We start from the raw sequence: 24,268 nt of genomic DNA on the forward strand, positions 1-24,268 counted from the left end.
TATCTTCCACTTCTCAACTTTCTTCTTCCATCCATTTTCACAAGATGACGCGAATTTTTACTCTTTTTTTTTGTGTATATAAAACTTCTTCTTGTCACAAGTCTTGTTTGTGTGAATACCTTTCACATGACAGGCAACATGAACTAGTTTCAAATTTTTTTTTGTGAACAAAAGGTCATAGAAATATCTCCAGTTAACTTCACTATCTTTAGGTGTTTCCTTAATGGCTTTGTATAAAGATGGTAAAATCTCTCTCGATTTTTCAACTCTATGAATAAAATGAAAAGAAAAAATTAAAAACAAATTTCTAGTTAAACAAAAATATACAATATTTTTCTAACATGTGGTCAAGATTCCAGGTACTGAATACAATTCGTGCTTCTTTAGAACCATAAGGATTGATGGAATGTAATTTTGCACAATTTTCCTCATTAAACTTTCCCTCACATTTAAACCAGCCAAGTTTATCGCAAATTCGAGCATTACTTTTGGCAGAACGAGCAAAATAGTTTTCATAATAATTATTCTTGCACAATTCCTGATGAAAAAGATCCAATAAAGCCATTGTGTTATTGCCACCACACTCCTACAGTAGAGAGGAAAATATGAAAGAATTGTTACTCAGTACAGACAAATAACAAAATCCAATAAATCAATAGTGACCATTATGAAGCTCATACATGGTCAATGAGGTATTCCTTGGTACGTTGATAATAATTCCTAATTCTTTTCTTTGCCCCATCTTTCATGACAGAATTCTTATTCTGATATTTTTCATGTAATCCATCAAACCAACCACTATCATCCTCTCTCCTTTCCAAATCAATATTTGAATCAAGAGTGGTCACACAATCCAACAAAGCTTGATTGACAAGTTGTGAATGGTTTCCATTGAGCAACTCCTGAACTTGAATAGTGATAGTCTCCTGTCCTGATAGCTTCTTTGCAATTTTATTTGTCAGTACTTGCAACTTGAGAATATCTTTCAAATGCAAATGAATTAACATTAGTGAAAATGAAGAAGTCAACGAATACAGTTTGCTTCCCCCTCCCAATCACTGAAGCTTTCTCCAGCCAGATGTGTTAGAATCGAACATAACTCTTACCCATTTCTAGATTATCTTCATCATCGGGAAGGCAAAAAGTAAAACATGTCTGTGGTGGTAGACGTTTAAAATACTCCTCGGTCAAAACAGCTGTTCCATCATCTAAATACGGTTGGTGCTTTTCATGAATGTTTAATCGTTTTATCGCTTCTCTTTTTAAATCTTTTAGATTTCGAGCCGTTATTCCCACACGTCCGCAGCCATTTACTTCTTGTATTTTAAAAGGCTTTGTTGTATTTGTACCCATAAGAGGCTACTTATAACGAGAAAAATTCTATTATAAAATTGCCATATTATTTCAACTGATCCTGGTATGGACATTAATTAAGCATAATATTAAAAACTAAACCAATGATTAAAATCATTGAGTTCTTTTTCCACTTTGGCTCAACAAATTTCATTATTATCTTCTTTCAAATAATTGGTTTCCAACAGTAACGTCAGCAAAAGATCACCCTGTCAGGTAAATCAATGAATTTAACCATCAAACGAAGCACCGTCGATCTCACCATTGTTCATTCTGCTGTATGTGAACTGAACAAATATTAATTAATGTTTAGTAGATACAGCAGCAAGTTATTAAACAGTTGACATAGTTGCTTAGTTACCGCAAGTATATCTTCAAATAAGCTGATAATTTTCTAGGCTAGTTTCCTTGGAATTTGATCCCACTAAAGCAAAAACGTTCGTCTATTAACAATACGTCAATAGGTAGAATTTACGAAATTAAGATTCTTGAACACATGCTAGTAATCCTGTATTTTGAACGAGATTTTATGTGAGAAAGAAGCTTTCTTTGTCAGTCCATCTGAATCAACAATCATATGTCGACGGTGTAGCGATGTTGAATTATGTACAACGTGCGTGAGAAATGATGAGATTGAACAATGTCACCTCTAGCTCTACAAGACATGTCTCAAGATCGGTTAGTATTATCTTCATCTTCATTAAGCATTCAAAAACTCTTTTTTCTTATCTCTTCGTGATGGCCCAATGTCCATTTCTATAGAGACAGAGATGTTGAGATAGATATTGACCGACAAGAAGAAATCACTAAAAATATACCAACCCTTTTTCTATCACAACCAAACAACAAAGATCAGCGATCCTTTTCAAGTAACTCGAAACATTCACATGACTATGGACAACAATTTCTTCCGGCAAGAGCTGAGATTTGGCGTATTATCTTGTTTAAGCTGACTAACTGAGTAATTGATCAATCTTAAATTTGATTTTGTAGCTACCTTCGTCTAAGTATCGTTACACTAAATGGTATGATGTAGATTCTATGGAAATCAAGGGAAACATGTTGAAATCTCCAAGAATCAGACGAGGTAACAAGTACAGTTCCTCTCCGCTAATTGTAAAGTAAGATTATGTTTAAAAAACTTCTTCATGTGGTTTTAGCTCCTATTGGATACAACATTTCGACATTGCAACATGATCAAAAACAAAAACGACTCAACTATCAAAGCAAACTTGAATGTTGGGAGACGTGTGAGGTGTGTTGATTAAAAACTGTTCATTTTCCACAATTACTTTGTAATTACTGTTCATATGTTTCAGTTCCCGGTGATTAGGAGTCATTCAACACGATTGTAATAGGTCATCTTGATTTAGGCTGTTAATCTGTCGTTTCAAGAGCTTGGCCATTCGTATCAATTGAGACAATTTCTAGCTGTTCTTCAAAAACTAATTCGTTGTGAAAGTCTTCAGTTGATGGATAATGGACTAACTGATTTAAGAAATATTTACTTGCCCAGGTATAAATCACTGTTTAATACTTTAGACTGAAATGGGGGAATGTGTTTTGATTAAATTACACCTCTGTTCTAGATGTAAACACCTATGTCTTCAACGAAATTATCTGTCAAACTTTAAGGTCAGTTTTGAAAGAGCATTTTTCTTCTCAGAATAAAGAAGGCAAACTGCTTTTGTTTTTATCACAAGTATTCTAACGTTGGCTTTTGTGCATTTTTTAGAAACTTCCTAAAACTCCGATGTTGGAGCATCTATCGTTACAGAAAAACAACATAGCGTCTTATGAAGGCCTTAGCGCTCTAAGAAAAACATCGATTGTGTCTCTAAATCTTAAAGATAATCCTATTGAATTTGATCCATGGTACAGAAAAAGGTGTGTAGGATAAACATGTCATGTATAAACCGCCCATGTATGAAACAGCTACTGATAATCATCTTTAATAACTAAACTCTTTTTTCGTTGAATAGGGTATTTCAAATAATTCCAAGTCTGCAGTTCTTAGACGAAATCCCTCGACTTAACAATGAGGAATCTGACGACATTACCAATGACAGAAGTAAATGTTGTATTTCGTGATAACGACTAAACTTGAGGATGTTGTTGGACGATACATAAGCATTCCTTAAAGTGATGAAAATTTGGAGCTCGTCTTCATCTTCATCTAATATTAAAGTGAACAAGATAAATGAATTTTTTGAGTTTTCAGGACTCCTTAAAATACCTGACATGTGATGTTGTTGTGCAAATGTTTTAAGAATGACCGCAGGCGGTGGGCTCTTTATTTATTTTAAATAAATTTTAAATGAATATTGAATATATCGACAATATGTACATAACTGTTGAATTTATTTTACAACATTAAAAATGACAGTTAAGATAATTTTTTAAGCAGATGTTTTGAGACCTTGTAACCAGGCAATCTTGAAGACGACGATAAGAGAAAATTGAATTTGATTTTGCTCATTAATTTTTCGTTATGCCATTAATTATCCGACAGCTATTTCACTTCATCCATAATCATTCTTGTTTCCTCCTAATCCCCACCATAACCATCATCTTCCCAGTTAATCCCCGACGATCATCTCATGTCAGTAGTAGATAAAAGTGTTTAGTGACGCTGACGATGTTTATAACCTCGGTACTTGCGATGAAAAATTCACATTATACAATTCAATAAAACTTTTTGTTACCATAAACACGATGTGCAGCAACACAAAACATTTTCTTCCATAATAAACGTTCGGCTTCCTCTTTTGCCAACACCTCGGCCATTGCTGCACATCTTTCACGAAGCGTTGTTCGTCTTTCTCCAATTTCTGTGAAAGGTGTTTCTTTATCTTGTATGAGCTGGTTGTTGTAATCTTCTTTAGCTATTTTAATGTAACTCTTAAAACAAGCAAAAAAAACCAAATGTTGACTAGTCGTACCTCATAAAGCTGTATATTTCATTACCTGAACAAATTTCTTCTCGTCTTCAGCGAGACTTTTCAGTTTCCGCTCATAATTCGCCCTTCTGTCCGCTAACGCATGCGCAGTATCATTTCCCCAAACCTTAGTCTCTGTTTGCTGACGTTGTGCTTCCACACCAGATACAAACATTTCTTTAGCTGTTGGAGGATAATATTTGCTACGAATGAAGGTTATACTAGGCAACGGAGCGCTGAGTAATGTGGGAGATTTGGGCGCTAGCGTAACGTCACGTACATCGGTTTCCACCGATGAATTGCAGTGAGAGATTTTTACGTGGATAATGTTGCTCTAAGAATCAAATAAATAAATAATAATAAAATGTACAAGTCTATAAATACATCATTATTAAAAAAGTGACATTATTGGATATTTTAAAATTCTGGTTGTTAAATAGATACATGAATACACATCTCAAATTTTCATTTATATTGAAATAAGAATTTACGGTGAAATGCATTTCTCTTAACATTCTATCTTCTTCAGCTTTTGTACGAAGAACAGGGTCACGATCTATATAAACAGAAGCTTTCATACGTATCATCTACGTAAAAACCACTGAAATATACATGTAGCAGTAAACGTACTTTTATCTCTGATAGTAAAATTCAAAATGCCCTTTTCTAAGTCTTTTTCTTTTTGTCGAAATATATCTTCAAGAGTGTCCAACTCTTGTTTTTTTTCCTGAGATAACATGTGGAAAATCTATAATAAAATGAAGTAAGCTAATCAGCGAGCTATAAAATCAAAACATACAAAGACACAATTATCCATTTGAATCCTTCTTGAACTATAACACATTTGAAATCAAAAAGACATTTCAGTTTGAAATCAATTCAATACCTTCCTCGATAGCACATAAAATTTTATAACTATTATTGTAAGTATCAGCTGGTTAATCGACGCAACACATCTTTCGTATATAAAGAAGTTCATTTACTTTAAATGAGAAACATGCAATCTTTAAAACAGATATTTCTATTCAAAGACGACAAAGTACTTCATAGTACTTTACAATATTGCACGGGATAATACACACAGAATAGTGTAATCTATGACTTTAAACCCACGTTCTCTACACGTTCCCATTACATGTAACAAAAGCGTTCATTGTCTATAGAAAATACAATAAGAGAATAATAAAACGAATAATGTTCCATTCACTGAGAAAAAATTGATCTTCTAAAACATTCATTTGCGTGCAAAATAAAATTGAAATGAACGGACATTTTTTCAAACACAAAATATTTTTAATTAAAGAAAGATAATCAGGATGTTTCACACAGAACAAATTTCCACGGAAAAGATATACATCCTTTTCCGTGGAAACTTCATATAAACACAGATTAAAGTATGCTAGAGATTTTCCTCCTTCAACATAGACATTAAATTTTGTCTCAGTTTTATGAGTAAAACAATGAATATCGAACAGGCGGAATACATTTAAAAAATTAATCATTTGCAATAAATTTCACTAAAAACACATTAAATGCTCACGTTTTAAAAAAACTTCGGTTGCAGAATTAAATCAGCACATGTATTGCGTCTAAAATATCAAGATGACAGAAGTCGAACCATACTGAACTTGATTTTTCTCAAAGCGACAGGATGTGACGATAGAAATGTCCACTTTTTTGACGACCCACGTTCACACTAACAATCATAAAGGTTACACAATCGTTTACAACGGTTACATCTGTTCAGGGATGAATAAAATATTCAATTAAAAGTTACTAATAGTTACATCTGTTACGATCCAAGCATGGATAGTTTGTAATAAAGAGAGCCGACAGTAATATCTTTGGCGTCAAAACGACAAAACAACTAAATTGAATTTTTAATTTGATCGGCAGCTCCAACACTTGCCATATAGATTACGAGTTAAACGGGATGTTAATGTAATGTTAAAATATGCAGATGAAGTAAATAGTTGGGATTTGCATGTTTACTTTTTGTCTACAGCTACCGTAAAATCTGTTTCTAACTACGACAAATAAATAAAAATGTTTAGTACTGTAGATAAATCATTAACTACCACACACGTACAAACTCTCTCACAAAAAAAATTAAATGAAAACCTGTTTCGTAACTCTATGTACGTCAGAATGGTAGAACCGTACAGGCGTTTTTAATGATATGACTTTAATCATGTGAACAAATAGTACACTTTAAAATGTATGAAATCGACTAGATTGACGTAAGGAAACATTCTTAATTGAAGATTATCTTCCTATTGAATCTCATTACTAATTCCCTACATTCATACCTATCTTTTTGGTCAAGAGACATAGAAAAGAATATTTCACGCAGTTAAAATTTTTCACGTTTAGTAAGGAAATAAAATGTCTTCGAGAAAGTTCATGACAAACGAAAGCTTTAATTAGATATTTTCCGGATTTTCAAATAATTAATTAATTCAAGTAAATGTTTTTGATGAACAAATATGAAATAATGAAGGAAACATGTTCACGCAGTGAACAGTCAAGTGGGCTAAAATGCAGACGACTATCAACGATCAACTTTGAAAATATTTCACAACTAATGGATAAAAATTGCGTAACATTTAATCATTTTCAAAGGCAACAACAACGATTTCAATTTTTACAAACATTTTGCTTTATTCCTCTTAAATAAATGTATTTTGATATAGATAATGCTTTAAATGATTACCATCGTGGTAAAATTAAAAAATAAATTAATCTCCAACAAAGAAAGCAACGGCAGAAATAATGAAACAAGAATTTATCCAAAGTCGTAAAATATCTCTAAAAGTGAACCTTTTTTTTTTCATTAAATTCGCAAATTTATAAACTTATTCCGTTTTTTAAAACTTTATCAACAAATACAAAAATTGATTCAGTTTATTTTTGCCATCGTTTCCTACTGTTTCATGGGATATGATAACATCTAATAAATGATGAAATATTTTTGTGAGAATATGTCGCTATTTTAGTTGCGTAGCTATCATCGTTATTGGAAATGACCGCGCTGCCTCTGAAACACTTTTTTTTGAATTGCATGGTCTTAGTTATGATGCATAATCAAAATGACGGACAGATGTTTGAGAATATCATCAGGATAAAAGACAAAATTCAACTTTTACTGACTTATCTCAAATTCAAGAAATGCTACAACGCTTCATCTCGTTACGTTGAGTCAGTCGACTGTAGCCTGTGAGCTGGAAACAACAAAAGAATACATACTGCAACTCAACATCCACAATAATACAGGGTTACATGTCATACACTCAATAATCACATACATAACTTACATTTTATTGGAATCCGTAGTTGCTGACAGTCGTCAATTATTGCTTCATGTAAAATATCACGAAATAAATATCTCACTTGAAGAGACTTGTCTTCACCAAAACATGGATCGTAAAAACCGCTAATTTGAGTCTGCAAATAGAAAAGGACATTTCATGTAGTATTTACAGTAATTTTATTTTGACAAAAATAAGAAATGACAAACCTTAGAGCCTTCAGGTAAATATAATTTAGAATCTTTAACAAGACATTGCAGGACTAAGGTTACATCAATTATTTTATTCATTCTGTAGGGATTGTTAAGATCGCTGAAAGCAAATTAAAAGACGGTTGAGTGGAACAGTATTTTGCAACGCTTTAAATACGAAATTCTCAGATTCGTACTTTTCGCTGAACGATAAAAATTTTCCGTAAAAAGCACTAACGATAATGAGACCTAAATACAAAAGAAAATAGAAATAATTGGATGATATATACGTGTGTTTAAGAAATCGCCTCAACCATAAATGGAAGATGTTTATAACTTTTCTCTTATAACCCCTCTCGACACCAAACCCACTTTAAGCATCGAGTAAGAACAGACAGTAACTGATGGTGGAAAGTTTTCATGAGTAAAACAGATTAGTTAGGACATCGATGGAGAAAGTCATGTGACTACTATCTGTCAGTTCTTAACTTCAACAGTAGTTAAATTTCAAAAAAAGGTTTAAAGTTACTAGAATACCATGCCGTTTGCGTTCACACTCCACGCACGATTCGTAAGTTTCTCTCATTAACTCAGTCTAAAAATTAAACAGTAAAAAAAAAGGAACAAAAACTTGTATTTTACGTCACCAACACATATGATGTCAACAGCGCATGGTTTTGCTTACATAATCTTCAGCATTTTTTTTCATCGTTGACAATTTTTCAGCAAATTTGTCCTGCTTCTCTTTAGACTCTCTTAAATGAACGTAATGAAACTAGCTGGAAACTGTGTCGATGCAAATCTCTGACTGTCAAAAAAATAAAACTACAGACCTTTGTTTGGCTTGCGCTAAGAATGGTTTGACAATCAAAGTATTTATGGAGTAGTAGAGGATAAGTGGGGTCACAGTTCCATAGAATATTGCCATGGGAGAGATGGACTCAGAAAGATAAAAAGGGAAAACAAAACTCTGATTTGAACGATTCAACCTTAACATAAACAATTCATGATCATATAAGGGAATTGTGAAATTTTACAATATCATAAACAACTGTGTAAGACATTACCTTATTTTCAATGTTACACCACTTAGAGTACTAACATTAACACTCATGCCAATATTACTACGTTCAGATATCTTGTGATCTGCACCATAACTCACATTAGATCCCAAAAAACCCAATCTGTGGTGAAGAAAAATAGAAGCTATGACAATAGAATAAAACTTTTGCTAAAAGCAACATTGCCTACTTTATTCCAGTCCTCACAGTCGTATCAACAGCAATCTTGTAGTTATAAGAAAATGAAGCAAAACAGTTTTTGATCCCAAGCTACGATAAAAAATTTAAGCAAAATATTTTACAAAAATTGCACAAGATTGTCATTCACCAAGAAAAGAAAGTAGACCTGAAGACCAAGCTGTAATCTTGAATTAGCACTTTCCTTCACCAGCGATGTCTCAAGAGATGAACCTGAACCAGCTTTCCATGTCATATATCCAGTTGTTTGGTTTCCTAGTTGCCTAGCAACCACTGAAATTGAAAAAGAAAGATAATGTTGAAAAAACTGTGGTGAAGTGTTACCATATAAAACATGAAATGATTGTTATGTAAAAAAGAAACATACTTGCTTGAATGCCAGCACCAAAACCTTTATTTTGTCCATGTAGAGCAACACATGCACTTCCATAACTAATTGAAAATTACAGATAACATAAATTGTCAACATGTAGAAAAGCTTCACTGACATGACTATTACTTACGTACCTGGACTTGGAGATATTTTTAAATATTCTCATTTGGAACAATGGTCCATTACCAGCAGCAAATTCAGCCTTATAATCAATAACATCATGTATAAAGATGAGCTATTCAGGAACATAAGGTTTCATGAGAACAACAACAAAAGCATAAACATCAATTAAAAACAATTTCTATTCTCACTTCAGCCCAAGAAAATGTAGAAATAACTCTTCGCCAAGCAGCAGACACATGACCTGTACCATTACCATTTTGAACAGCAAGATTGCCACCAAGTGTGATTGTATCCTTGCTTGTTAATGGAGCCTAGACACAGTTTAAGTTTGAAGTGACATAATTAATTATGAATTTTATGATGTGCTCTTTCATATATGGCTACCTCAATTGACTGGTTTATGTTCATCTTTGTTACTTCAATATTTGGTAACAATCTAAAATATACAAATATCATACAAAAAATTAAATGCTCTCATTAAACATTGAATTGCTTTATATGATTTAATTCTAGACCTAAATTCATCGTTATAATCCTCATAATGCTCAAAGATATCTGTTCCATCAATGCCAATGATAAAACTTCCCTAAAAAGACAAATGACTTTAATTTACAACAGAAAACCAAGAAGTTAACACTACATCAGTTAAAAAGAAGTCAATTTGACCTTAGGATTTGTTCTTCTATTTAGCATTTCTTCTTCCTTTTGTCGTTGTAATCTTTCATATTCTTCTTGAATCTAACAGAAGATAATACAAAGTATTTAATTCTGGAAAAATTATGAATTATATACACAGACAACAATAAATTTAATGTAACAATACAACATTATAAAAATCTAATAATCTTACCTCTGCAGGTGTTCTTTGTCTGGCAATAACCTTAACAAAAAATAATCTTTAAAGTCAACTTTATCAACATTCAACTAAATCACAATCTTAATTACACCTGCCAATCGGCATCCAACCCTTTCTGTCCATACATATCATATATTGCTCTCTTCTCTTCATTAGAAAGCACTGCAATTGTTTTATTGTTAATAAGCAAAAAGGATTTGAGTTATATCAATAATATATGACAGCAAACCTTCATATGCCTTCTGCAGCTGATTAAAAAACTTTACCGCTTGCTGAAATAGATATACATATATAAAAATCTTAGTTAAGTTTACTGTATTTTTAAAACAAGTTTACCAACCTCTTTTCTTGTTTGCTCAACATGCCGATCTGGATGATAAAGTTTACATAATCTGCGATAAGATGACTTAATCTCTTCCGTACTAGCCTGAAAATAACGTTTTGTATGACATGACAGGACAGCACCACTGGCTGCAAACACATTAAAAAATTCAAGAAACACGCGTGCACCAAAACGTAAATAACTAATTATCTTTAAAATAAATATATTTTTATGTGTTTTTGGATTAATAATAAAATCACTACCTCCTTGCTGACGTTTAAAACGATGTAGTAATTGATTTCTACAAAATTTTCTGACTCTTCTTCAGACGCCATTTTGAGTGCTCAACCTATCACCAAGCTTATATGAAGTATTGAAATAATTAGTCTTCTGAAAAATGGGGGAGGAAGAAGGAAAGAGGAAAAGGAATCCTTATGAAGATCTTGACCGTGAGGTAAAGGTTATGTGATTTGAAGGAAGACAGATCATTACTAAAACTTAAACAACAATGAACTTTGCAAATGATCAACGCGAGGATGGCTTTAATGATGTTTTTACTGCATTGACATTAAAATATATTCTTGTGAAAACTAAGATTTCTTTTTACTGATATGTCCTGTGACACTGACAACGAGGTCAAAAAACATATTGGTAATACTAAACTGCAATCACTTACATCAGTTGAAAAAGAGAATGCTGCTGTCAAAAAGAAAATGCTGCTGTTGAGAAATAGCATTACTCATTAAAAAGGCAGTTGTTTTACAAAACACATAATGCTCCTTTTTAGATTGGTTGAAAATTATATTTTGAAGTATTACATTGTTGACTGCAATCATTGTTTCGCAGGAGTTACTTGCAAAGTTGACTGAGCTGGAACACCAAAATAAGCTGTTGAGGCAACATCTTACATCAGTTGAAAAGAATATGCATACACATTTAACACCAGATAACTGGGAAAATGATAAAGGCAAGCCAAGTAATTTGAAAAAGAAACGTAAAGGTTTCGATTTTTCAAGGTAGGTAGTCATGGCCAAAATCAAACATGAATGGTAAAGATAAATGACAGGAATGTCTTAAATATATCACAAAATTTCCTCACTTAGATACAATGTTCGTCATGTTGCTTTGAAGATTGCCTATCTTGGTTGGGATTATCATGGTTTTGCTAGCCAAGAAAACATTGAAAATACAATTGAGGTTTGTTTGTCTTTTAATGTGACCTTGGAACCAAACGTATGTCTTTACAACGTTTTATTTTCTCAGGCACATCTCTTCAATGCTTTGAAGAAATCTTGTCTTATTGAAGAACGATCAACATGTAACTACTCCAGGTGTGGTAGAACTGATAAAGGTGTCAGTGCTTTTGCTCAGGTACGTATAATCGAGTTAAACATCTCCACCATCATTGTCACTGTGACTAGGTATATTTAAACACAGTACAATGCCTCAATGCCAGCTAATTTTCAGGTCATATCGCTTCACGTCCGCAGCAATCTCGACGAAGGAAAGGGAATTATCGTTAGCAAAGATCCAAATTTCGATGTCGATGACGCTAAGCACTCTTTAAACAAAGAAGAAATCAACTATCTTTATGTTTTGAATAAACTTTTGCCAAATGAGATCAGAGTTATCGGATGGACACCCGTCTCTCTGGACTTTAAGGCTAGGTGTGAAAGAGTTTCGACATATTCATATTTAATGAACTGGCCTCAAATATGACACGTACAATAAACTGAAGAATCATAAAAAATGCATCATATTAAATGAGATAGAGAGATAGATCGTAAGCATAAAGTGAAGTTATTATCGTAAATAGCTTTTTTACGTATATGATGATTAAAAGAGGTATAACATTCGTATTTTTTAGATTTAGTTGTATGCATCGAATGTACAAGTATTACTTTCCCCGTGGCAATCTTGATCTAAAGGTGAAATTTATCTGTACACAATGTGTATTGTATTCTAAAAATAATATTGATCAATTTCCTATCTTAGCGAATGAATGAAGCAGGACAAAAATTTGTTGGTGAACATGATTTCAGAAACTTTTGCAAGGTTTAAATATTTCGTTCTTGTATTACCAATCATGCATAAGAACTGACAATGATGTGTTATTTTCCTATCAGATGGATATTGGTAACAACATCTTGTCATTTAAAAGAAATATTCTTTCTGTTGAGATTGAACAGTTGACAGAATTTGGGTGAGAATAACCAAAGTAGCAATGTTCACTCCTCTTCTCTACAATACGAATTTTGAATTATTGTTCCTGCTCATTTCAAACAAAATATTTCTTTTTATAGACACAGTGAATACGAAACGTGTACCGTGACTATTAAAGGTATGGCATTCCTTTGGCATCAAGTAAGGTGTATTGTTGCCATCTTGTTTCTCATTGGTCAAAAACTTGAAGAAGCAGAGGTAATGTGAGTGATATAGATGATGATGAGGTATTTTTTAACACTTCTACAAATGTTTGTTTAGATATCGCTGTTTCTTATAAATCTATATTTTATTTTATTATATTTATTGTTACTGTATTTTATTTCCATTTTAATAGATCATTGATCATATGTTGGATATAACAAAATGTCCTCGTCGTCCTCAATATAACATGGCTTCAGGTTAGCTTGCAATTTTTATTACTTTAAACTCTTTCGAAATGTGAGTGCTGCATTTTTTCTAAGTTGATACGATGTCAAGGTTCCTTTCTTATTGTTAAGAGATTCCACTGGTGTTGTATCATTGTGAATACGAATCTCTAACATGGCAGTACGATGAAGGTTGATTTTATTTTTGTATAACTATACGTAGCTACCTTTCATGATTTCATCGTATCTTGTTGTGCACAGCTTATTTATTTTTCTGTTTGTTTAGATGAAATGCAAAGAGTTTTCAACAACTTTCAAAAACTGTGGACCACTAGCATTATCAGGTACTTAATCTAATTCAGTAATAATGTTCATTCATCCCTTCTTACGATAATTTTCTTTTATTAGGACCACTATGATACGAACTTTACTGGATGATCTAAATTCAAAAAAAGGTAATATAACCATTTTTTGTTCTATCAAACGTGACACTTTGTCATCTGAAATGTTGGCCTGTGATGAAAATTATCTGACCAAAGGTAATTGTGTTTTGACTAGACACATGCAGTTTTTAATTTAAGCTTTAATAAACCATTGCAATTAAGTACCTATGTTGGGCCGTTTGAGTTTTGAACCAACCTGTGATCTGATCTTAAGCACCTTGGATGGTATGGCTTATGTGCAGTTTTTGTGCTTTTTTTTAGATGTCGAGACGAAAAAAACATTTCGAGGAATGTGTTTGATCCCAGGTCATCACGTTAATTCCTACAAGAAGATTTTGACACGAGCTTTGTGTGGTAATTAGACGTTATTTAAAATTTATTATGCTTCATTATTGACGTCACAGTTCATTGTTCATAGTTTAAGATAAAATTATTACAATGAATGTATTAAATAAAAAATAAATCATTTAAGAGTTCGACGTTTCCTCTTTCTCTAATCTATAGATATATAGATAAATGGATAGATAGATGATAGTCATATTTATTGTGTGAGCACAGACTTTCCATTGAAACTAATTTTTGCGGTCTTTTTTTCAGACAGTTTAGAGACAAAATTAGAGAATTTGGCTTCTAAACGGGACAGACGGAGGAAAAAGCTCAGCAAAGTGTAGCCTTCTCTATAATCGTGTGGTTTGGTGGCTTTTAGTGATCTCGGGTCCTTGCACGGTTCATGACCAGAACTATAATTGTTAAGATATTTAATTTTTCATGTAAACGATTTCAACTGTAAAATAAATTCTATTTTGTTTGTTATTTTGTGAACAAAACCATGCATATCATTGTTTGCTCAAGCACATATTACCTTAATGAAATGTCGCATTAAGTCTGTATGTGGGCAACCACACACCCAATGTCATAAATCATTGTTCCATGAGGTCGTCAAAATTCTTCTAAACCCAGGTGTGAAAAAAGCTATTTATCAAAACCGCACAAACACTTCATATGAAGATCACACAGCACTCATCCATTTGTACATTTACGTATTGAACAGAGCAAGAGGAAGAACTCGAGATTTGTCCAACATACTGACTTGCCTTTTAATAGACTATTTAAAGAAGTCTACTGCTTATTCTTTGAAGATGAGAATTTCATTGACAAAGGGTTTAGCAATCTTAATGTTATGGCTGGCGATGTAAGTTGGTTTATAGGTATTTAATAAGCGGTTCACGAGTATTTATACATTTTTAAGTCTTACGTTTTAAATTCAAACAGTTAATCGATTTTAGTTTTTTCTTTTTGGGAAAAAGACTAAGCTTGTTCTGATTTCAGGATGATAGCAAGCGGTAGTAGATTGAGCAAAAGATGTCAGAGACGCAAGAAAGGTAGTATTCTCATTATTCAAAATCTTTCTTCTTTGGAAATGCTACGTTCTTTAAACTTAAGCATAAACATGTAATCTTTCTCATCAGTATATTGGTAGAGTATTTTACCGGGCAATGAAATGGATGAAACTGACACATGAATTACTGAGGAATTTTTTCGTTCTAAAAATTAAATTGAAGTCCGAATATTTTCAGTTTTATTATGCATTGTACGTACATCTTATTTTGCGACTCCAAGTACGATTCTTTCATGTTCCAAGATTTTTTTCTACCCAAGATTTGTAGGATTTATTAATGAGCAGCTAAATATTCTAATATTTTGCGTCATTTGTGTTTTGCAGTTTAATATACTTATTTCAAATGCGCTCAAGTTTTATAATTTTGGTATTTTTTTTTTGGTTCTTTTAACTCCGTAAATTTTAAGCAGTGACATTTTCACGTGACTTAGTAAGTTATTAAGTATATTGGATTTCATTCTTTTTTATCTGAATATCAGGTTGGTATGAACGAAATTTATTGTCCAATATCATGGTATGTTATAGGATTAGTCTGACAAGATTGCGTCTCGGTGACTAGTGTTTCAACTACTCTTATATTACTAAAAGCTTAAATCAAATACGCCCGTAATTACTGCATTAGGATTAAAATAAAATTGAAATCTGATTTCGATCAAAGAAGGACATATGCATTTTTATAATTTGTGTTTGATTAAATATCTTGTAAAATACTTTGTGGCAAGCCGTGCTAGACAATGCTTGGGAATTAGGTTGGTGAATTAATAAAGAGTAATTAATTGCAATGCTAAAGCAATATAAAGCAACAGCGGTCGGCAATGAAAGAAATGACCAGCAAACTATCATAAATCATGGCCTATTTCCGCTACTGAATAGAGGCGTGATTTCTGTCAGCTGCAACAAATTGTTCCGTTGAAAGTTTATGCAGAAAATTCCAATCGGGAATTTCATCTAATTAAAGTTTATGGAACGGTGCGATAGCGGGACTATTGACGATCTGATCTGTTTCCTTAGAGTATTTTATAACAGTTCCTGTTGTTTTAAGGCATGCCGCCGTTGCATCTAACGTTATTAAATTGCTGAAAGTTGAAATCATAAATCACTTAAATGTTAATAACATACTTTTCCTTCTGTTAGATTACGCATGGTGGGTACTTAAATAGTGCCTATCGCCTACTTCACACTCGTCAATGGACCTCGTTGAACAATTGTAAACAAAACATACATAACATGCAACATAAGAGAGTTATACTGTGACAATGCCTTTTACTGACATGATTACACAACTCAATAAAACTAAAAGTTGTCTCCCAGAAAGAGGCGCAAATTATGCTAATCCGTCTAAACGTTTGAATAAGGAAAACCGTAAATGAGGTCATTGTCGTCAATCGTCATGAGAGCGTCTGTTGACCTGGACGAGAAAGAGGATACAGACAGACTGGCGTAGTAGTCTACGTTATATTGGGTGTGAAAATATCCATTTTTCTTTGACACCCTATCGTCTATTCACTCACGAGCATAAGGAAACTGCATGCAACAAATGTCAACGAAGTTTGCTTTTTCAAAATGTTCAACAGATTTTTCACAATTTTAAATTTTTAGGAACGTTGTCATTTTTCTTATTCATTTATACGATGCTTTTTCTTATTTAAGGCATATGTCGAACGTCCGCCATTTTAACAAAAAGTTTTGGCAGCTTTCACTCCCCTGGTTATCCAAAAAACTACAGTGATAACTCACAAAGCATGTGGTATATCCGTGTATCGAAGGGATATCGTATCAAATTACGACTACGAAGGGACTTTCAAATAGAAGATTCCACTTTGTGTCATAAAGATGCGCTCATTATTTCTTTTGACCAAACACAGAAGAACAAAAAATTACTCTGCGGAATGAAGCGACAGAGGGGAGTGACATCATCAACCAATGAATTGTGGGTAATGTTTCGCAGCAATGACGCCATCACAGCCAAAGGATTTTATGCTACATATCGGGCAATAGGTAAACTCTTACATAACCAATTTTATTTATTTTTTTACTTTCTGTTTTAGCATCATTTTCTTTTTGCTGTAGATGTGAATGAATGCAAGAGAGAAGTTTGCAAATTTCCTAGTTTGTGCAGGAATACGGTTGGAAGTTACATGTGTGACTGTCCTAATGGTTATAAGCTTAGAGGAAGAAAGAACTCTGGACGATGTGTAGGTTAGTCTGGAAATATGTAGTAAGTGTCTAAACATACAGTATACGTATTTTTCACAAGATAAAATATCGTTACCACTGTGCGAAAACACTTTAACAACTGAAATCACTAATCCAGTCACTTGTGAATATTAGTTGTAATGAAATGTTAATTTATGCTAAATTATTTCATTTTATCATTTTAGATATAAACGAGTGTTCAGATAGTCAGATGAAATGCGAGTTTAAATGCGTCAACACCGCAGGAAGTTATTACTGCACGTGTCCTAGGGGTTATAAATTAGCTCAAAATGAGAAAAGTTGTCGAGGTAAGAGAAATATTTTTCATCACCGAATGTTGCTTTGATTAGTTTATCTCAAGTATGTTTTAATGCTTCCATGTTAATGTATAAAATTTTTAAATTTTGTTGTTGAGATGTAAACGAGTGCTTGAAATACAATGGTGGATGTAGTCATCAATGTCGAAACTTCAGAGGATCGTACAACTGTATTTGTCCTCCTGGCTACAAATTGGATAAAACAAGAAAGATATGTCATAAAGGTTAGTCGGTGCGTGTCCATTTTTTATTTTTCAATTGATTGATAATGCAGTGACGAAAGAAAAAATGCTTTCATCTTTTTTTTGATAACTTGTCAGGTGTTGCGCGCTACACATGGTTTTCTTTTCCATTTTAGAAATATTCTACGATAATTATCAGCAAATCTATTATATTAAAGAAAATGCTAACATCGGGACATTGGTAACTAAAATAAAAACAAAGTTGAAAAAAAGACGAAGTCGGAAGATTCTGTTTTCGATTATAACGGAGAATCTAATGATGAAATCAACGACGTTCAAAATGAACCGGACAACTGGCGAATTAAGAGTTAACGATACCCTAGATCGTGAAAAAACGGCTGAATATCTTCTTGAAATCGAGGTGAAGCATTTGAATGAAAGACGAAAATGGACAAAAGCAAAGAGTTATATTGTTGTACGACTACTGGATGTCAATGACAATGTACCAAGATTTGGTTATCCTGCCTATACGTTAACTGTTCCTTGTAATGTCAAACCCGGCAGTATCATATACCGTATGGATACATATGATGCAGACCAAGGCAAAAATGCTCGTGTGATCTATAAACTTGAGCCGAAAAACTTATATTTTACTGTGCAAAAACACAGTGGTAAAGTGAAAGTCTTAAAAGGACTTAGAGCATTTTGTAACGGATCTCTCAGTTTGCCCATGAAAATTTTCAACTATAAGATTGTTGCAAAAGATCGTGGAGCACCTACATTGAGTTCAAGTGTTAACGTGCGTTTCATCATCGCGGGCGTCGATCTGACGTCACAGTCAATGTTTGTGTGGTATACTGAGAACCATGACGTTAAGTTAATACAGAAATCATCACGAAAGTCACGTGATCCTGACGATAAGTAGGTTATGAAAGAATACGATTGATGTGACTATTGTATCCTGTCTCCTGAGTGTATGAAGAACTTGTATATATAAAACAATGTATAAAGTTATAACAAGATACTGGCATATTTTGTTCATTTGAAGATACACACGTATTTTCAAAATTGTGGTTATGTGAAATAAAAAATCTTACGTCTTATGAATTTGCTAAGTAATTTTAAAGTAATGTCATTAAAAGAGCTTTTTACAACACAATTTTTAGCAACCCTAACGTAATTTGCTGTTAATAACCTGCTTCGGTAAGATTATGTCTTATATAATAAGGATTATTTGCTTATATTGATGTGTTAATCAGCAACATCTCTAGAGAATAATGAGTAAAGTCAGCTGACTAAGGATGTATTTCGCGACAAGAAAATATTTGAAATTAATGTGAAAATTAAAGAACGAATTAATCATTTTTGCTAAATGGACGAAGAGACGTTTTCCGAAAAAAACTAACAGCTGCAACTATGGAAAAATTTGAACAAAAACTAGCTACCAAAATTTTTTCCAAATGATTTTTTCTTCGGCTTGATCAAGAATCTAAACCTAATAACGATGCAAACCTTACCGCAGGTCCCAGACATAGTCACTTTTTTTTCATGATGGAAACCTGCGTATTGAAGAGTAGTTGAATTGTTCCCCAGGAGGGAAACCGTCATTTATACTGTAGAATAATGTTACAATATTTATATCTTTACACGGACTGACTTTTAGTATTCATAAATAACCTTACTTATCGATATTTACAAACTGGGATGGATTACTGCTATGTTTACAAGATTGATAAAATTGCCTCACAAAGCTTTACAGTTCGATAACCTACAACTATACAACCAACGAAAGAAATATATCACTCTAAAAATACAAATTCGCCATTTTTGATACCGCTTTTAAATGCTGTGCTTTAGTTTGCAAGCAAAATTTTTTTTAGTTTTCTTAGTTTAAATTGAAAACAAAACTTGAAAATGGAGATAAATGATGGTTAAAGTCAATTAAACGCTATTCGTGCACGTCGTTGCTTTGCTTTTTTTGCCGAGGTTTCGCATTGCAGTAGTGATTTCCGCCATATTTTGTGGAATTTTTCCACCATTATCGAGTCAACTACAAACGCTTGCGTCAATAGTGTTTGATTGTGATTTACATGCATTAAATAGAATTTAATAATACGTATTTAAATTTTTGAACTGACTACATACGACAAAACCTTAAAAAAAAGTACTCGTACATCCTGGTAACCAAGAAACAAAGACCGGTTAAAACATAATTTCCGACATTCCTTTTGAAACCAAAAGCTATCAATCGCCAGACATTCACACTTTTCAAACATATCAGACAGCTATCAAAATTCACACGTTTTTCGAATGTGTGGGTGGTGGTTTTGTCTTTTTTCCTAAAAAGTTGCCAATCCATTAGCAACACTTGAAGACAAATTAAGATATTATAAAAAATGACTTCGTTTTGCTACTCAACCAAGTTTTAATAATCTTTCTGTTAGTGTTGATTACCAGGAATCTGTACAAAAAATGAACTATCGCACCTGAAACGTCGTCTTCATTCGTTGATTAACTTAATCCTCAATGTTCCACAACAACCAACATTTATCCACTCATAACAAGCATTCAATGTAATCCCCAAAAACCATGATGTAGCTATCCAGTAATCCGTTTATGACACAACAATAATAGAATCCACATTAACCATGATATTATTTCACAATAACCATCAGTTGAGTCTACTCATGACTTAATTTACGACAGCCATGATTTAATCTACAATAATACATTTGTCTTGTAAGAAATACAAAAAACACAGACTAAAAATCAAGAGACATTATTGAAACAGTTCCCATGATCTTTTAGCTTAGGCAGCTTTGCAAAGTTTATGTTTTTGTTGATTTGGATCACAAAAACTTATGAATGAAAAAAAATTATATTTTGTTGTGCCTGAAACATCGTCTTTAGTCTTTATTCGTTTATTTATGTATTCTAGGACAGCCATGATGTATTACACGACAGACATGAATTCTACAACAGAAAACACCAATGGCAGATCTACGATAGATCAAAGAAAGTTATGAAGCTAATTTTCAATCAAAGATAATTTTTTATAACGACGTTGTCGGCCAGAAGCCTCTTAAGAATACTTAAAGCTAAATTACCAAGCCAATAGAATAAGCTTTACAGCAGAGTGTATCGAAAAATCTAATCATCTTTGAAATGAGCAGACGTCTACAACTCAAGAAAGCATAAATGCAAATAAAACAATTTATAAAACACAATTCTAAGGAACTTTGGAAATTATTTCGAATTTCGTTTGTGCTAACTAACGAAGATATGTACAGAGACAGATATTAATATTATTACAACACGTCAACTTCTAAACGTCTTCTCTTTTATACACTTTGTGCAGCAGCTGCAATACGCAATGAATTATATTAATTTCAATAGCGTTTATAGGGCTTTGGGAGATCAATTAATGCTGAATCATATAATTTCTAAACTTGGGCTGATTTCAAAGATGAATATAGTTTTTTGATTCACTTTGAGCCCAAGGGAACATATATTATTGTCAGGTACGTGCATGTAGTAGTTTTGTGCTTTGCAAAAACATGCATTGTAATGAACAAGTAGGATTATCACAGTTGTCGAGAATCTCCCTTTCCGACGGTAAACACTCGTGTCAAAAATACATGACTAACTACGTGATTAAAAATTCGGACAGTCAAATGGTCGGACACAATATTGTGTATGTAGAGAAGTAGCAAGAAAATAGAAAGAAGAAGCTCTTTGGGCATTTGTAAATCTCATTGTTTGCAGTGGCTTAGGGTCCAGACGTTTCGGGTCGCGACCGCACTCTCCCTGCGTACCCCGAACAAAGCCTATAGCAGGTGATCTCGGGGTCTGATGGGCGGAAGCTTGCTATTGCATCTCCCAAGTAGGATAGCGTGGAGGGGCCGAAATCTCCTACCGAAACGTTAACATGCGGCGTTCTAGTGCCTTACGCTTAAGAAGGTATCGGGAAGCATGGACCGAAAACGGGGTTTTTTATCTTTTTGTTTATCATAAAAGAAACTAAAGCATCCAAGGATACTGCAATGGTTCAAACAACTTCTGCGTTCTTGAATTATAATTTAAGCCAACTCTAAACATGTTTATACGTTTTTTACTACCCTTTTACAATGTAACTTTCTCCTAACTCTCTCGTGATGAACGAAAGCATCCATGGGCTTCATGGAAAAAACGGGGTTATCTTCCTTTTTATAATAGTTTCTACAAAGATAACATTTAACTTGTCATCTGTTCACGAGCCATGCAACTTGTATCGTCTAAATTGAACCTCGTTTTCAACCCTTATGTTATAAAATTTTGATACATTTTGACAGTAAATTTCTTTCTACTTAACAATATTTTCATGACTCAATCTAGAAAGTAACTTCTCTTCTCGAGTAATTTTTCGATTAAACAGAACACCTTTTGGATTCAAGGCACTTCTTTTGATCGGATAGAGACAGCCGTCCAATTTACTACGTAAATTCATGTTCTATATATTTCGTTGTAAGAAACCACCCTACCAAAGAATATCCAGAACTGGTTTTAGCTGCATCGAGCGAAGAAAATTGAAGAATTTTTTTAACTGTTTTTTATGATATTTATGATTCAATGTATCACATAATTCCAGACGCGATTTATGACTGCCTTTGAATACAATTAACACGTATTCTTAATAAGACAATGTTTTATGTTATCATTTAGCGTCATCGTAATTTCATACATTTAAATTTATAGCTATAGTTCAATTTCAAAATTCCATATTTACGTATATAACATGTAAATGATTCTGAAAAGCCAGTTAGGGAGATTTTATCCATCAATAATAGTAATAGTGATCAGTGATTATAAAACAGTGAAAGCAACATGTAATAAAAATGACAGTTCAAAAATTTGTATGGCTTGCTCTTTGTATGGCTTGCGCTTTTTGCGCTTTATCCAGTTGGAATTCGTTAGGATATTCTTATGTCACGCCGTAAAGGCCCGTAATAATCCTTACATAAAATTCATTAGCGCGACAACTTGCCAGTATTCAAGCTCTCCTTCGATCATTATGCTTTTTTCTAACCCAAAATGGCTATAATTTACTGTTATGCCTTCTCCCTTTATAAATAATCGTTCCGAATAACTAGAATCAGATGCACAATTGCCCCAAAACTCAAAAGCATCTTTACCACTCATTTGATCGTCCGAATTTTGTAATTTTATCTCGTATTTTAGACACGCGTGTCTATCGTCAGAAAGATGGATTTAAATTTCACAATATGAGGCATGGTTTTCTTTCCTAGGACATACCCTGAAAGTCTTTTAAATTGGAAAAACAAATTTAGTAATGTATTAAGACTTACCTAAAATGCATGACAGCCAAAAAGGCAGACAACCATAACAAAAATGACTACCATGTTGTATTCCACGACTGTAAAGATGCATAGCACGATAACTAGCTACATTGTACTCTACGAAAACCATGTTGTATCTCATGACAGCAATGATGTGTTCTAACACAATCATTATGTATTTCACGACATCAAAAACATCTACCATTACAACTAGGTTGTGTTCACGACATCAAAGACCAGTGATGCGGATCTATAGTAAGTAGAGCTTTATTTTAAATTCAAAATACTTTTGTACCAACGCTATTCGTTAGAAATTTATAAAGAATAATTATTTATTCTTTACTACAATTTTCCCAGTGGGATTAGCTGTAAAGTGTTTTTAATTTGGAAAAAAAATCGAGCAATGTATTCTGATCTTACCAAGATTCCATTATTAATGTGTTCCATCACAGCAAAAATGTCTATCATGAAAAGCAAGTTGTATTTCACCACAGCAGATGTGATGTGCAGTGCAGACTGGAAGAGCGCGAAAACTTTAAACATTACTTCAACACGTGTCTGTCACACCATCTAAAGTCCACTCTTTCCCAGCCTCTTCATCTTGAACACGGACATAAATTGGCGCCTGATTTGTTTTGCTCGCACTTCAAACAAAAATTTTCCCCAAAAAACTTTTCGCAAAAGCACTCTCAACACGAAAAAACCAGACCAAGAGACAATGCATGCTCGACACAAACGTTTTTTACGGTTTACTAACATCCTCTTGCCTTGAAATCTTCGCTATTTTGCCAAAACTTTAATGGCAACTCGCTTTGGCAAGACTGTTAGTTTACAAATTCGTGTCAAAACGTAAAATATTCGGCAAAACTTTTCTTCCAAGCGTTCTAAAACTATGCCTAAGCTATAAACTCATGTAAAACTGTCAAAAAATAATGGTACCAAATCGAAATTTTTAATTTTTAGAGCGTGCGGGATAGACCACATGCGAACGCGGAACAACCAGCACGCTCTAGAGACTAAATTTCATAAAAATACCAAAAAATAAGGCTTATAAGATACAAAAACCTTACCTCCATGTCA

The 24,268-nt window shown here is 33.2% G+C and overlaps 6 protein-coding genes and 1 long non-coding RNA gene across 7 annotated transcripts; 3 read left to right on the forward strand and 4 right to left on the reverse strand.

Moving 5' to 3' along the window:
• Positions 1-33: 33 nt before the first annotated feature.
• LOC124443708 (DNA fragmentation factor subunit beta-like) lies at positions 34-1,620 on the reverse strand. The gene is made up of 4 exons (XM_046994209.1): positions 1,107-1,620; positions 681-982; positions 342-586; positions 34-268 (listed from the first exon to the last, which is right to left on the reverse strand). Exons 1-4 carry the CDS (start codon positions 1,351-1,353, stop codon positions 58-60), a joined length of 1,005 nt encoding a protein of 334 aa, XP_046850165.1. The 5' UTR covers positions 1,354-1,620; the 3' UTR covers positions 34-57.
• Positions 1,621-1,733: 113 nt separating this feature from the next.
• On the forward strand, positions 1,734-3,748 carry LOC124443710 (leucine-rich repeat-containing protein 49-like). The gene is made up of 8 exons (XM_046994211.1): positions 1,734-2,031; positions 2,116-2,266; positions 2,347-2,440; positions 2,514-2,608; positions 2,727-2,869; positions 2,943-2,988; positions 3,089-3,240; positions 3,336-3,748. The coding sequence occupies exons 1-8, from the start codon at positions 1,994-1,996 to the stop codon at positions 3,442-3,444; spliced, it is 828 nt and encodes a 275-aa protein (XP_046850167.1). The 5' UTR covers positions 1,734-1,993; the 3' UTR covers positions 3,445-3,748.
• LOC124443711 lies at positions 3,617-6,742 on the reverse strand. Its single transcript, XM_046994213.1, has 6 exons — positions 6,080-6,742; positions 5,833-5,988; positions 4,923-5,040; positions 4,784-4,848; positions 4,321-4,626; positions 3,617-4,254 (listed from the first exon to the last, which is right to left on the reverse strand). The coding sequence occupies exons 3-6, from the start codon at positions 5,029-5,031 to the stop codon at positions 4,039-4,041; spliced, it is 696 nt and encodes a 231-aa protein (XP_046850169.1). The 5' UTR covers positions 5,032-5,040; positions 5,833-5,988; positions 6,080-6,742; the 3' UTR covers positions 3,617-4,038.
• Positions 6,743-6,881: 139 nt separating this feature from the next.
• Positions 6,882-12,005, reverse strand: LOC124443704 (dnaJ homolog subfamily C member 11-like). The gene is made up of 22 exons (XM_046994206.1): positions 11,824-12,005; positions 10,988-11,084; positions 10,743-10,829; positions 10,632-10,674; positions 10,494-10,564; positions 10,397-10,426; positions 10,213-10,284; positions 10,062-10,132; positions 9,931-9,982; positions 9,735-9,857; positions 9,558-9,625; positions 9,418-9,482; positions 9,199-9,323; positions 9,043-9,122; positions 8,859-8,975; positions 8,625-8,780; positions 8,477-8,546; positions 8,329-8,386; positions 7,989-8,040; positions 7,810-7,912; positions 7,607-7,736; positions 6,882-7,513 (listed from the first exon to the last, which is right to left on the reverse strand). Exons 2-22 carry the CDS (start codon positions 11,057-11,059, stop codon positions 7,482-7,484), a joined length of 1,677 nt encoding a protein of 558 aa, XP_046850162.1. The 5' UTR covers positions 11,060-11,084; positions 11,824-12,005; the 3' UTR covers positions 6,882-7,481.
• Positions 11,112-14,571, forward strand: LOC124443706 (tRNA pseudouridine(38/39) synthase-like). Its single transcript, XM_046994208.1, has 15 exons — positions 11,112-11,178; positions 11,571-11,740; positions 11,828-11,921; positions 11,988-12,095; positions 12,192-12,391; positions 12,592-12,652; positions 12,720-12,779; positions 12,851-12,927; positions 13,028-13,145; positions 13,285-13,348; positions 13,448-13,507; positions 13,602-13,659; positions 13,724-13,770; positions 14,020-14,112; positions 14,356-14,571. The coding sequence occupies exons 1-15, from the start codon at positions 11,122-11,124 to the stop codon at positions 14,427-14,429; spliced, it is 1,341 nt and encodes a 446-aa protein (XP_046850164.1). The 5' UTR covers positions 11,112-11,121; the 3' UTR covers positions 14,430-14,571.
• A 135-nt stretch (positions 14,572-14,706) lies between these two features.
• On the forward strand, positions 14,707-19,011 carry LOC124443705. Its single transcript, XM_046994207.1, has 7 exons — positions 14,707-14,950; positions 15,088-15,140; positions 16,808-17,155; positions 17,228-17,356; positions 17,539-17,661; positions 17,769-17,894; positions 18,029-19,011. The coding sequence occupies exons 1-7, from the start codon at positions 14,898-14,900 to the stop codon at positions 18,775-18,777; spliced, it is 1,581 nt and encodes a 526-aa protein (XP_046850163.1). The 5' UTR covers positions 14,707-14,897; the 3' UTR covers positions 18,778-19,011.
• Positions 19,012-19,459: 448 nt separating this feature from the next.
• On the reverse strand, positions 19,460-20,682 carry LOC124444163. Its single transcript, XR_006947865.1, has 2 exons — positions 20,339-20,682; positions 19,460-19,656 (listed from the first exon to the last, which is right to left on the reverse strand). It is a non-coding gene; the product is annotated as an uncharacterized LOC124444163 (long non-coding RNA).
• Between the last annotated feature and the right edge of the window lie 3,586 nt (positions 20,683-24,268).

The sequence above is a fragment of the Xenia sp. Carnegie-2017 genome, unplaced genomic scaffold, assembly GCF_021976095.1.
Source record: "Xenia sp. Carnegie-2017 unplaced genomic scaffold, XeniaSp_v1 HiC_scaffold_21, whole genome shotgun sequence".
NCBI classification, from domain to species: Eukaryota; Metazoa; Cnidaria; class Anthozoa; order Malacalcyonacea; family Xeniidae; genus Xenia; species Xenia sp. Carnegie-2017.